The 12,786-nt window shown below is 38.3% G+C and overlaps 2 protein-coding genes across 3 annotated transcripts; both read right to left on the bottom strand.

The window, feature by feature from the left end:
• Positions 1–101: 101 nt before the first annotated feature.
• On the bottom strand, positions 102–9,398 carry cdc16 (cell division cycle 16 homolog (S. cerevisiae)). Its single transcript, XM_031741442.2, has 18 exons — positions 9,162–9,398; positions 8,933–8,987; positions 8,558–8,655; positions 8,364–8,402; positions 8,100–8,240; positions 6,550–6,709; positions 6,346–6,440; positions 5,854–5,987; positions 5,568–5,647; positions 5,429–5,478; positions 5,251–5,324; positions 5,012–5,137; positions 4,302–4,454; positions 2,790–2,853; positions 2,624–2,685; positions 2,207–2,342; positions 1,398–1,488; positions 102–933 (listed from the first exon to the last, which is right to left on the bottom strand). Exons 1-18 carry the CDS (start codon positions 9,207–9,209, stop codon positions 680–682), a joined length of 1,860 nt encoding a protein of 619 aa, XP_031597302.2. The 5' UTR covers positions 9,210–9,398; the 3' UTR covers positions 102–679.
• Positions 9,399–9,962: 564 nt separating this feature from the next.
• On the bottom strand, positions 9,963–12,267 carry cfap97d2 (CFAP97 domain containing 2). 2 transcript variants are annotated; one of them, XR_005608616.1, is made up of 6 exons: positions 12,145–12,267; positions 11,215–11,317; positions 10,914–11,006; positions 10,584–10,702; positions 10,306–10,492; positions 9,963–10,167 (listed from the first exon to the last, which is right to left on the bottom strand). XR_005608616.1 is itself a non-coding variant. In XM_031741433.2 (6 exons), exons 1-6 carry the CDS (start codon positions 12,186–12,188, stop codon positions 9,988–9,990), a joined length of 714 nt encoding a protein of 237 aa, XP_031597293.2. In that variant the 5' UTR covers positions 12,189–12,267; the 3' UTR covers positions 9,963–9,987. The 2 variants fall into 2 exon arrangements, 1 of the variants encoding a protein (XP_031597293.2); XM_031741433.2 differs by having other exon boundaries at positions 10,926–11,006.
• Between the last annotated feature and the right edge of the window lie 519 nt (positions 12,268–12,786).

Genomic DNA, 12,786 nt, shown 5'->3' with positions numbered 1-12,786 from the left:
AAAATATTTAAAAACTTTCCATTATTATTCACCGAACCAACTGTGTTCAGCAGATTTTGGAAATCAATCACTAGTAATGATTAAAAAAAGAAAGGATTAGGTGTTATTCAACATTTCTTTATTTCAAGATAAATGCATTGTTTCTTGAAAGAATAATCAAAACTGTTTCCCCCACCAAAAACTGCTTGTAGTTAGCTGGCTCTTTATTCAAGTTGAAAATCCACAGGTTAAGCATTGGGGGTGGGGGCGCTGCCACAGGAACTGTAGTCTTTAATTTATGATGTGAGGTGTGTGGCTTCTTTCCCCTGTTCATTCAAGTGTCATAGGAACACATGATCCCAGTGTCTTAACCCAAGGTCCAGTGCTGTGCCTTTGCTAGGCCAAGTACTAAGCACCTTAACCAAGGCATTCCCCTTTTAAAGTGCATTCATGCAAATGTAATAAGCAATACAGCAGGTGCCGTATCAGACTTAATCTATACTTACTCATGTTAATATTGTTCACAACTGCATCTTCTGTGTTTTGCTGCTTAGAGAAACAACCATACAATGCACAAGAAGGGGAAACCTCAGGAAGCCTTTGGTAAAGAGCAGGTGCTAAGGTTTTGTGTTGTCCTTGGGCATGGATATGTGAACCTGTGCCACCCTGTTGCCACGACAGTTCCACCTCGTGGCAGAGATCACGTGCTGGTGTCTGACAGGGTGTCTAACATCACGTCGCTCTCGTACATGTCACACTCCAGGGTTAACGAGAGCCGAAGCGGCGTCTCCAGCATCATCTTGTCCTGATTTGGGAGAGGCGTTTCCAAAGACATGATGCTAGTGTCTTCCAGTCTCGGAGTGGCCAGAAGGTCATCGGGCTCTGAGGTGTTCAGCATCTTCATCAGCGCTGGAGTGTTCAAGTTGCCTCGCACCTTGTCGTTGATGTCTGTGCCTTAGCAGAAACAAACAGGAAGACTTCATTTTCTGAGGCAGATATCACTCATGTAATTACAATTACGTAGACTTAAAAGGACAGTTAAAGCCCAAATCTATTTATTATAATTACCCCTTTAGCCTATAGTGCTATTAATTTATTGCTGCAGATAGCTTTGGATTTGACCGTTGAGCATTGATGACTCACATTAGTGAGTCAGTGGAGAATATTAGAGAAGACTATGCTTTTCTTCAGAAAGTCTTTTTGCAACCACAGGTAACGCCTCTAGACCGAGAAGCCTTGTTATTGTCTATGGTGGCAACACAAATACCAAGTTCCTAAGAAGGTGCCTAACAGAAAGGAACTGCCCTTTTAGATGATAAAAAAGGCAACTACAAATATTTTTACAGCTAAATTCTTTAACAATTTACTTTATATAAGACATAAGAAATTTGAAACTATTTTCCAAAATTGAAACTAACCTATATATGCATCTGTGTCACCGATGTACATCTCGATACAGTGGCCAAGCATCGTCACCGAGAAAGTGTCATCCCTTTTCAGTCCCAGTGCCTGCCAAAGAAAGACAAAAAAAACCCCAACAAACTACTTTAACCCTTTTTTAAATGATAAAAACAGATTGCTTTGACTATGCTTTATGTGCTAATAATACAATTAAGTGATTTTAATGGCTGCTAGTATTCTGGACAGCACACTCAACAACGAATAAAAAATTAAAATGGACATTTTCAAGCACTAAAATAAGAATTAAAACCAAACATTGATCAAAATCATGCATTATATCTGTGGCTTAAAAAAAAGCAAAACAAAGTCACTGCTAAATCAAAAATACCCCTCTGCATTGGGCAATATTATATTTTTTTAAGATGCAACTATTATATAGCTACTTTATCTTATTAACTTGTGATAGAAGTCACATTTTTGGAGCCAAGTCATTTTTAGTGTTAGTCATTTTATATTTTAAGTGAACCTGTAGGATATCTAGAGTGTGTACAATTTATGTCAGATTATTCTTGTGTACTTTTTTTGGTGTACGTGTTTGGTTAAAAAAAAAAAAAAAAAAAAAAAGGCTCATAGGCTATACATTTTTTCCCTGTTTCCTACTAAAAATACTCCCTAAAATACCAGTAACACAGTAATCTTTGAAGAGATTCATTTTAGTAACTTTGTTTCAGACTGTTAAGAACCCACAGGAACTCCAACTCCCTGTGAGTGCCTCTTACTAAAAGACAAAAAAGGAACAAAACCAACGGATCCCTTTAAAGTTTACCGTATGGAAGTAGTCAATAGCACTTTCAAAGTCACCCATGAGGCTGTGCACGTATCCTATCGCAGCATAGGTGGAGGCGTGCTGAGGGATCAACACCAGAGCTTGACGGTGGTACTCCAGAGCCTGGTCGTACTTTCTAAGGAAACAAACACGGCAACATGCAAAGCTGTTACTCACTGAGTGAGCCAAACATCATCAGCAGACTTTACATGTCATAAAGAGTGCATTTAAAATGATTACAAAACTTTCCATTTCTATGTTTGCTGATGGAATAACAACAGCTATATAATTTTCCAATTTATATGTAGCGAAATGAATCAGTAACTATAAAATCAACTTTGAGCGTATCATGTACCATGGCAATGAGACATAACACAGTCTGCAAATACAGTCTTGATGTAATTAAGTAGTACTTACTTCAGTTTCCGACATACATGGCCTAAGTTGTTTAACAGAGGCTCCCACTTGTCCACAGTAACCTTTAATTAAAAAAAAAAAACAAAATTACAAAAATATTGCAAAGACTTACGTTTTCAAGACATGGATCACATTGATGGTATCAGTTAAAACAATCAGCTGTTACCTCATTCCCTATGGCTTTGATCTTCTCTAGTGCATCAAGAAACAACTTCTCTGCTGTCTTCCAGCTGAAACAGCAAAAATGTTCTTAGAGAGCAACTAAATAACTGTCTGCAAACTGTGTACTAATACATGACAACAGTGCACTCTATACATTAGGATTTACTCAAATTTGCATCTATTCATCTCTTATCAGGTTCCTATACTGTACTTAAATACCAAGACTGTATAAAAACCAAGATTGCATAAATGCAAACACACGTTATGCAACTACTTCCTCAAATGGCTACTTGAGGCTGGTTCCAAAATTGTGTCAGTGCCCAGTGATTTCCAACATTACAGATGAAACTCGCATGTTTACAGAACAAAAGGGCACAAGAAGTAATTTGTCCATAAACTCCCCCTTCATGACAACTGTACATGATTTAGACAACTTAGTTGCTGAAATGAACTAAAGCTTAAAATAATGCATAATCAAATGATATCTGTGTATGTGTGTACGTGTACACTTGGGTGCTCACAAAGGCAGCAAAACTTGGCAACTAGCTGCTAAATTTACCTCAATTAATTATCCTCTTGTTAAGTGACGTACCAAACCTGCTTACGGGCCCAAGCTCCTACTCTGTTCATTAAGGCTGTTGCCCTTTAAACGTGCTGTAATGCTTTATATCTTTGTTTTCTTTAATATAAACACCCCCTAAAAATAAGCTATGATCATTGTCAGCTATTAACGTGCATCATATTTTTAGGCTCGGTTTGAATGGGTAAATTAAGCTGAGGTTTAGCAATTTTCCAAAGGAAGTAATGCATAACACGCAGAACAATGTTGATGACTAACCTCGTGTGGATGGATCATTACAGATGTTCTGTTGACTGCAGTTTGTTTTAAGCATCTTTACCTGCCCTATGACTGCATTTTCTTTGCCCATCGGGAAACCTCACATTAACTTTTATTGAGGGAGAAAAAGTAAACGTTCATCCTCCATCATTACTTTGCTAATGTGTTTATAATATCCTAACTAGCTACATAGCTTTGTAGCTAGCTACCACCTAGCACAGCTTCAATATACAAACATGCTGTTGTTTAGTTTTCTGTCTTCATTCATGCCTGAAGGGATAGCAGACATGAATGAATTTAGATTTTTAGAAATCGCTCAATCAGAACATTGTATAATCATCTTTAGATGGAAACTAGTGAGCTAATTTTCTAATTGTTAAACTTCTTAAATCCCCTTTTTCATGGATGCTTGGATGTTAAGCTTTATCGTAACATGAACCATCAAAAGTCTGTACTTGGGTTTTTTCTGTGAGCTAAATTCTAGTAGTACCAAAATAAATAAAGTAAAAGCAAAGCTTGTGGCCAAAACGCCAAACCCCAGACCAACAGGAGACATGAGCGTAGTTACATCCATCCATTCTATACAGTTCATGATACCAATATCCATTTGCTGACGATAACATTTATTCTAAACATGTCCAACAAAAAGTTTGAGGGTGTTTGTGCCGTCATACTCACTCTCCATTTTGAAATGCAACCACTGCCACCTCATGTATGACAAATGGGTCCTCTGGAGCAATGCTAAGAGCCTGGCTGAAAAAACGTTCCGCTAACTTGGAGTTGTTGGTTAATCCATACTCCAGCCCAATGTAGAGCATGGGCAAGTGACACCTGTGTAACAGAGTACAGGAAACATGAAAGCTGAATCTATCCTTATCTCATGTTTTACAAGTACGTCAATCTAATCCGAGCAAAGAATACTCAACAATAACATGACCTGACTTTTACAAGTGACAGTATGTTGTGTTTCTTGGTCACCATTACAGTCTAGAAAGATTCAAGGAGTCAAAATAAAACAAAGCATGCACTTAAGCAGGAATGTGACAATGACCCAAAAACAACACCACAAACACAAATAAAAGGTTGTAAAAAATGGCTGCAGACATTTAAGCCAATATTTTTTTCTTGTCAATAGCAGGAAACGCTTTTATACTTCTGGCTCTCAGCATGTAATCTGGCAAAAATACAGCAAAAATATACGTATGATCAACAAAACCTGGATGGTATTATGCTTTGATACTACTGGTAATAGAGGTTTTTAAAGGACATGATAGAAACAATTTACTCTTTTGTAGGTTTTAACAATATTCCTTACCAACCGCAGCTATTAAAAGACAAACATTTACATGCGTATGGATCATTCTCTGACACATCAATCATCAACCTACCCTTTCATCAGCTGAGCAGCAGTGAAGTAGGCAGCCATGGCTTGGTCATGCTCGCTCTCCACCGCAAAGGAATGCCCATAGGCAATCCATGCAGGGCCGTAAGTCCTCTCCAAGGTGGTGGCTTTGCTAATGGAGATGTACAACAGCAAATATGAGTGAACCAGAACACAAAATGTCAGTAACTTTCTTTTTGTTGTAACAAAAAGGATGGATTTCTATTTAAGAGGGAACATAAATACCTGAGGTATCGTCGAGCATGTTCGTTTTTATGGCCAACCATGAGATAGTAGCACCCCACAGCAAACCAAGACACCTGGTAAAAAGATTTTATTTAGTTGTCAGCAAAATAATTGGGGAAAAAATTCTTTAACACAGTAAAGCAGTATAACAGATCAAATAATGAAAAAAAAAACTTACTGGGTTGTTGGGATACAAGTCTACAAGTTTGTGGGAGAGGTAAAACAACTCTGCACGGACAAAAACAAAAACATCAAACTGATCTTCAGGGCAACCAAACTAAACACGCTGTATGAATAAATCAGTTTATATATTTTACCATTTGCTTTTCCAAGCTCCACCAGTGTTCCTATATGGACTGGCAAACAGCTGGCGTGGAAGGGGTCTTTAACCATTACCCTGTAATCAAAACAGGTGTACTTCAGGTACGTCACCAAAATCAGACGTCATAAAAAATGTATTTGCAAGTCATTCATAAATCTAAATGTATACAAATATAATCTAGTGTACTTAAAGGAGCAAAATCTACAGCTAGATTTCATTTTCTTAGATTCTACAGTGGCAGTGAGTCTGCTACTACTAAATGAAAACCCTGGGACACCTACATTGATGTGAGTTTGTAGCACATCTTGAAATCACAGTTATAATAATGCCTTTCAGCAAGAGACACGACTACATCCAAGTTGTCCTGAAGACCATTGACCATCTCTGGCACCACTAAATCACTGGGCTTGTTATACTGCAGAGGAAAGCAGAGAGAGCATGTGGCAAATTCATGTCTGTGAAAGCACATAGCAAGGTTAAAATGTGAGATGGTGTGAAAACAGACAAAACCAGCACACAGCAACAACAGAGAGCACAGTCACTCTACACATTCATGCTTATAATAACTCCATAGAGATCATTTTTCCATAATTTGTCATCAGCAATGGCAAACCAGTGAGCTGATATCACAAAGAATATCCTTAATCATAAGTTCACTGTTAGCATTGGGCCTTTGGTTGCAATCCTTGAGAAGAGGAAAAAAAAAAATATCCCCAACTTTATAAATTCACAGTTAAAAATCCAGTTGTTAAACTAAATGCATAACCCCCTACCTTCTTTAATTTATTCTCAAAAAGGAAGTGTAACAGCTCCTGCTCTTCCTCAGTACACTGTTGCCTCAGAGGAAGGGAGTCGAGGAACTCCTTCTCTGTTGAAGGATGAGAACGTACAGCGTTATTATAAATTACTGGAATTATTATGGCATTTATGCGCACAAAATGAAATTCTTAGTGCACACGCTGGCCACAGAGTCTCACCTTCCTGTGCAGTCAACATGTGGTGGGACGTTAAAAGGTCAAAGGCTTCAAAACAGTACACATCCAGTTTCAAGGCCTCTTTGTAGCTGGAGGTGGCCAGTGGCCTGTTATCCATGGCATCATAGATCTTACCCCGCAGGAGGCAGATGGAGCTGCTGATCTGAAACGTTTCATTGGGAGCAAAGATGAATAGAAAGAAAGGTAGAGTCCGTGACACTGCACAGAAATTCATAGAGTGTTAATACTCCATACATAACGACACTGGACAGCATTTTGAGATAATTCTCACATCCTGAAAGAAAGGACAATTTATGCTATTTCTCCACCCACAGACTTTGTGTGGATTGCACAGAGACATAACTCACTGGTACAAGGGGTCCCTCATGCCTCAATACGAGTTTGAAGACCTTTATAATTCTTAATTTGTTTGAAGTGTGGGTGCTCACCAGTTGTTGAGAAATTATTCTGGAACTTGAGCATAGACAACTGTTTTTTAAAAGAGACCACAAAGTTTACCAATCTCAAGTCCAAAGGAAGAGAGTTACAGAGTCTGGGGGACATAATGACCATTTTTTGTGCTAACATGGTTCAACCCTTCCCGAACAGACTTACATTAGTTCATATTAGCCGAATAGTGACAGAAACAATATCTCAGTGGAAAACAAAGCTAAAACTAAAAAGCAGTCTCAGGGTGTCATTTTTTATGGCCCCTGGCTGAAACAATTATATTCATGTTAAAAAACCAAAGCTATACTGCTTACTGTCACTCTGTGTCTCTTAAGCATCAAGCGGTTTCTCGTTGTTGGCTAGTTGTTAAATACTTTTGTAAATGATGTCTGTGCGAAGGAGAGCGTGCTTTAGTCAGGTGCTCCAGCAGTTCAACAGACTGACAAGCTGAAGTTGACGCTGTCTCCTCTGCATTTGATTTTCCCTCGTGAGGTCATGTGAAAAGACCACCGCACGCAATCAGCTGGCAGAGCATGTCCACAGGATGCAATCAGCACTATTTTAAACAATAATCTAACACTCAGTTATCTCAACGTTAAGTGTCTTTTTCTAAGCATACCCAAACAGTTTATAATATAACTGGTTACTACATGTGATCAGGCCACAAACATAACACTAAGTCAGTATTGTGCAATATTGTCCACAGCTAAAAAGTAAGGGGCTTTACGAAAATTCCTCAAGTCCTCAACAAGATCAACTATCTTCTTACTGTTTTGTATGTTTGTATGCAACCCCATCTCCTCCCTAACAGGTGGGCCAATCTGAATGAAAGTTTACAAGAACATCGTCACACATTCAGAAATTAACTACACTAAGCGGTGCAAGACCAAAGCCAAGAAGATTATGAAGGATCTCTCCCATCCCAACAATGGACTCTTCTCACTGTTGAGGTCTGGGAAGCGCTTCCGCTCCCTTAAGGCCAAAACAGAGAGAATGAGGAGGAGCTTTGGAGGAGGATCCTCCAAAGCTACCATACAAGATGGTTTAATCATTTAAAAATATAACTCATTAAACATAAACACCACATGGCAACCCAGACTTACAGAAGCAGGGGACATGTCCCAATCCTTGGTTGATTCTGATGTCTCACTGTCTTCCTTTCCACTCCTGTCCAAAAGCTTTTTGCTTGCTGGCTCTTCTGCATCTAAGATATCCAAGGCCTGCTGGAACTCTTTGGCAGCATACTAGAAAAAGCAGAAACAAATAAAAAGCATTAAAAATGACAGATCTAATCGATTATCTGCAATTTAGAAGATTGCAGAAAAGGCTCTAACAACTGCCATGTTGTGCATCTTCCATTTACTTACATGACACCTTGCAGCAAGATACTGACAAGCTCCGTACAGCTGTTCAAGAGAAGACAAGAGATGTTTAAAACTTCAGTCTGACATTATGCTGCTGACTTTTTTGTGGCAAGCAGTTTAACTCTAACACACACCACTCCCGTAATAAACACGGTTATAAAGGCAATCACCCAGTTTTCAACACTCACGCAACGCACCTTGTCAAGTTTACGTGAACGGAGGGCATGGGAGGCTCTGTGGTACTGTGAGGTCAGATAAAGGCACTGAGCAAGCCAGTAAATATCCTGGGGGTCTTCTGTATGTAAACAAAGTCGATAGGGTTATCAGTTTTTGAGGTTAGGAAGTCATCGCTGGCAGGTTTCACACCACTGAAGCTGTGCTAGGATGCTAATCTGTTATCCGCCTATACCGCTAGTAAAACTTTCTTTCAGCTGTAACGCAACAGGAAAACGTAACCACTTCCCATGAAGCACCACACACACCATCATTAGTTTTGCTGATGAAGATGACAGACTGATAGGTTAAGTAATGCTACTCTAATAGACAGACTAGAACTACCGTAATTTACTCACCGTGAGAGAGAGATGCTATCTTGTCGGCCCAAAACAGAGCACTCTGGTACTGTTGCTGTAAACAAACACATAAAGGCACCGCATCAGTCTCCAAAATATATGTCAAGCTGCTCACTGGCTGTTATTTGTTAAAGAGGAATACAGCAAGGGTTTGTTACCACTGACACCAAGCGTGCTAAAAAAAAAAGCTAGCGTGAGCTAGCAACACAGAAACTAAGATTTTTCCTACCTGATCGATGTATTGCCGCACTCGCTTTCTGAGTCTGTCGAGGTTCATTTTGACTTTTTAAAAGTGTACTGTCAAAAGTTCTGACTATCAAAAGTGTGTCATTCTAAGAAACAGAGGAAGCTATGCACTAAAACACTACGTGAGATCTCGCTAGCTGCGTAAAATCAAACCCGCGGCTTCTTTCTGCAATGAGTGCTCCGCTAAACCGTTCCGTAAGGAAACTACGTCGTGATAGAAAGTTCCACGTTGACTCTCCTGGCCCCCGGGCCGCCTAACGATAACAATTTAAATAATAATAATAATAATAATAATAATAATAATAATAATAATAATAATAATAATAATTATTATTATTATTATTATTATTATTATAAATGTTATTTCAGTGTATTTCCCCTGTTTTTATTTGTCATCACATTAACAACAGTGAAGACAGACACAACAGGAACACTTTTCATCTTACAGCAGTTAAATAAACACAATACATGGATAATAAATAGAATAAATCGGCCGAATGGTATATGGATAAAAGAGAAATACATTTTAAACACTAATGACAAAAAAATATCTTAATAATGTAAGAAGTATTCTGAAAGTCAAAAAAAAATAATAGAATGAAGTCAGAATAAAATGAAATACAAATAAAGTAACAATATGAAAAAAGGAAAAAGAAAACTGCATTTAAAATTACTTACCTAAACACAGAATAACAAATACTGCACGGCATTAACATTTTTCCTGTTTTTACTTTTAGGTTTATTAGGAATCCTTGGCATTTTAAATACATCAAAAACATGTGACTTTTCAACGGAATGACTGCTTTTATTTATTTAGGACCTGGATTCTTGGGTGTATCTTGTGATTTCTTTCTTTCATTCCTTTTCTCATTTGGTAGTGCATTTGGTTTAAAGTTATCTGTGTTCCTGCATCCTCTTCCTTGTTGCTCGTTTTTCTTCTTTTGTTTTGCACCACATTTCCTGCTTACCTTGCTGCTTTTTTCTTGTCCCTAGCAGTGACACATAAAATCAGGTGTTCACATTTTTATCTGATTTGTACATATAATGTGAAACAAAAGCATATAGAGCATAGAAGTTAAGGAATGCAATGCAGCTTTAATACACACAAGAAAGAAAGAAAAGGACACCTTTTGCTGATTTGCTCTGTCACGAGGATAATGACTAATTCTTTCCATCACTTCGGTAGTTTTGAGCCAATCCTCGTGCCAAGCCCTCACACTATAGAAAGGTTTGCACTGGCTCAGTTTAACCTGGATCTTTTGATTCTCTTGGGCAATTCTGAGCATTTCCATCTGCTGCTTTTTTTCCCCAAGGCTATATTGAAGAGAAAGAAAGCACAATTAAGCTGCCTTATTTCTTTGAAAACCCTATTGTTCTGACACGGTTATTACAAAACTTAACTGACCTTTTCTTTTCATAGAAATTCCAGTTGTCGATTTTTCCAGGTGTGCTCATAATATATGATATTTTCTCTCTAAGCCTATCGTTTTCTCTCTGAATCTCCAGCGTCCTCGGCGATTCAGTCTTAATTCAACAAAATGTGATTAGAAACAGTCACATTTACAGGACGTCATTCTAACTACATGTTTGTAAAAAGAGTGTTTTAGTCACTCTATAACATTGTTATCACATTGGATCACTTCAGGCTTCACAATACTATATTCTACACTGACTGGAGGTAAAAATAATTTTGTGTAATTCTAATGATTAATTTAAATTTCTCATGTTTTCTCACTCAAAGGACAACCTTGCGATTCTTCTGCTTGGGAGTGAGGTAACTATATGTCTTTGGTGGACCCGTGTTTACCACTGGTTTTGCTGTCATCACCTTGGGGGAAAAAAACACATACATGTCTGTCTGAGGCGGTAAACCGTGATTATCCTGACTTTAAAACAACTGTATAAAACAAAAAGGTAGATTAGTTCGTGACAAAAAAAACAACCTAAGTTCAAGACATTTAGAATATGGGCAAACAGGGAAATCGATGGCAAATGTTTTTTTTAAAATTGTAAAAATCAAAGACTTTTCTCCTAACTCTTTTTCTGTGCATGTCGTACGCAGCCTTGTCCCATTTCTCCTGCAGGTATTTGCTTGCAGTGGGACGCAGGGGCACTGCTAAGGGATGCAGCGACAGCTTCCTGTAAAGAGAAAACAGAAAAAAAGCTGGAAAAAACAAGCCCTTTACACTCAGCAGAAAACAAACAGGTTCACACATTTTAATGATGCATTATGAAAAAGAAGAAAACTATAACAACTAAAATCCACATGGGGATTGTTTTAAAATTGCACAAGATTATTTAAAACAGAGTATCAGAATCAGAATCAGAAGACTTTATTGATCCCTAGGGAAATGATGTGGGTTACGGTTGCTCCAGTCCAGTAACATTGAGAAAAACAAAAGCAAAAACAAAAACAGACCAGACTATTAGCAATACAATATGTTAAGATATAAGGAATAGCACAATATAAGGAATAGCACAATAAAAGTATGGGCAAATTATGCAAGAATAACAAGCTCTGGGATGCCCTGTCCAGATCAGGGGTGCTTCTTTTTTCCAGTACCTATAACTTGGCCATCTCCATCTGTCTTATACACCTGCTCTATGTGGCAGGTATGTGTTTCTGTTTCATGGACTGTATGTTTATTTATGAGTGCTTTAGATTAACTTATTTGTATCCAGTTCCAGCCATGTAAACTAAGTGAATCCCCCCAAAGGTTCATGGTCCCTGGAAAGTTTCTGCAGGCTAATGCAAAGAGGACAGCTTTGCTGAATAAATAAAACAGTAGGGCCTATGTCTACAGAGGGGACTTTTTTCCCCCCTAAATTGTCCAGCATCTCTTAATCCAAATAAACGACGGACAGTTTGTTAACAGGCTGCATTAACAGTTGGCGCCAGTGCCAATAAATCAATTAGCGTAAATACTATGATTGCAAACTCGGTCCCTCCGGGCTCCCTGCCTCACCTTGCAGTCTGTGGTTGCCCTGCTTTCTTGATTTCTTTACTCATCTTTCCGAGAGCACGCTGAACCGTCCGCGCGGACTAAAGCTCAGAAAACTGCAGTGTGTTTTGTGCCAGTCATACACGGTTGCCATGACAGCAGAGCGAGAGAGCGGAGATGAATGGTTTCAAACGATGCGCCTGTTTGGTTTGTTCCACACAGAGAAACACATACAGCCACAGAGATAGGCTAATTAGCGAGCAGACTGTGGAGCGAGTGGCTGTAAAATGAGCCGCCGTGTGAAGACGCATTTACACGTAGTTCAAAGCTGAAAATGAGGAAAATGAGCTAGAATATAAACTGCTTTTATTTTTTTTCTAGTTTAGTTTATCGACTTTTACAAAGTTAAACAAATAAATAAATAAAGTCTGACACTTACTGTTTTTGGCTAGACATTATATCCACTAATCACTTTGATATCTCCATCTTTTACAGCATCAGTGGAACTAATTTAACCAAATGTAGAATGAATTTATAAGCCGTAAGGACACAGTATACATCTTTTGTATTTTAAGTGCATACAGTCAATAACAGCCTTGTTGACATATAGTGGGAAACTTACACCATTGCAACCTAAACTAACACTAGTGCAAACATAGTTTATAC

Source organism: Oreochromis aureus, linkage group 16 (genome assembly GCF_013358895.1).
Source record: "Oreochromis aureus strain Israel breed Guangdong linkage group 16, ZZ_aureus, whole genome shotgun sequence".
NCBI classification, from domain to species: domain Eukaryota; kingdom Metazoa; phylum Chordata; class Actinopteri; order Cichliformes; family Cichlidae; genus Oreochromis; species Oreochromis aureus.
This window is presented reverse-complemented; position numbering and strand designations above follow the sequence as displayed.

Bases quoted from the DNA above. Each gene is read 5' to 3' on its own strand.
- cdc16 (XM_031741442.2), bottom strand. From the start codon at position 9,209: ATGAACCTCGACAGACTCAGAAAGCGAGTGCGGCAATACATCGATCAG. The intron at 5,325-5,428 runs GTAAGTTTTTTT...TCTTTTTACCAG, and splicing joins ACTTGTATCCCAACAACCCA to GTGTCTTGGTTTGCTGTGGG. The intron at 2,854-4,301 runs GTGAGTATGACG...TTGCTGTTTCAG, and splicing joins GTTGCATTTCAAAATGGAGA to CTGGAAGACAGCAGAGAAGT.
- cfap97d2 (XM_031741433.2), bottom strand. From the start codon at position 12,188: ATGAGTAAAGAAATCAAGAAAGCAGGGCAACCACAGACTGCAAG. The intron at 11,318-12,144 runs GTGAGGCAGGGA...TTCTCTTTACAG, and splicing joins GGGCAACCACAGACTGCAAG to GAAGCTGTCGCTGCATCCCT. The intron at 10,493-10,583 runs GTCAGTTAAGTT...TCTTCAATATAG, and splicing joins AATTTCTATGAAAAGAAAAG to CCTTGGGGAAAAAAAGCAGC.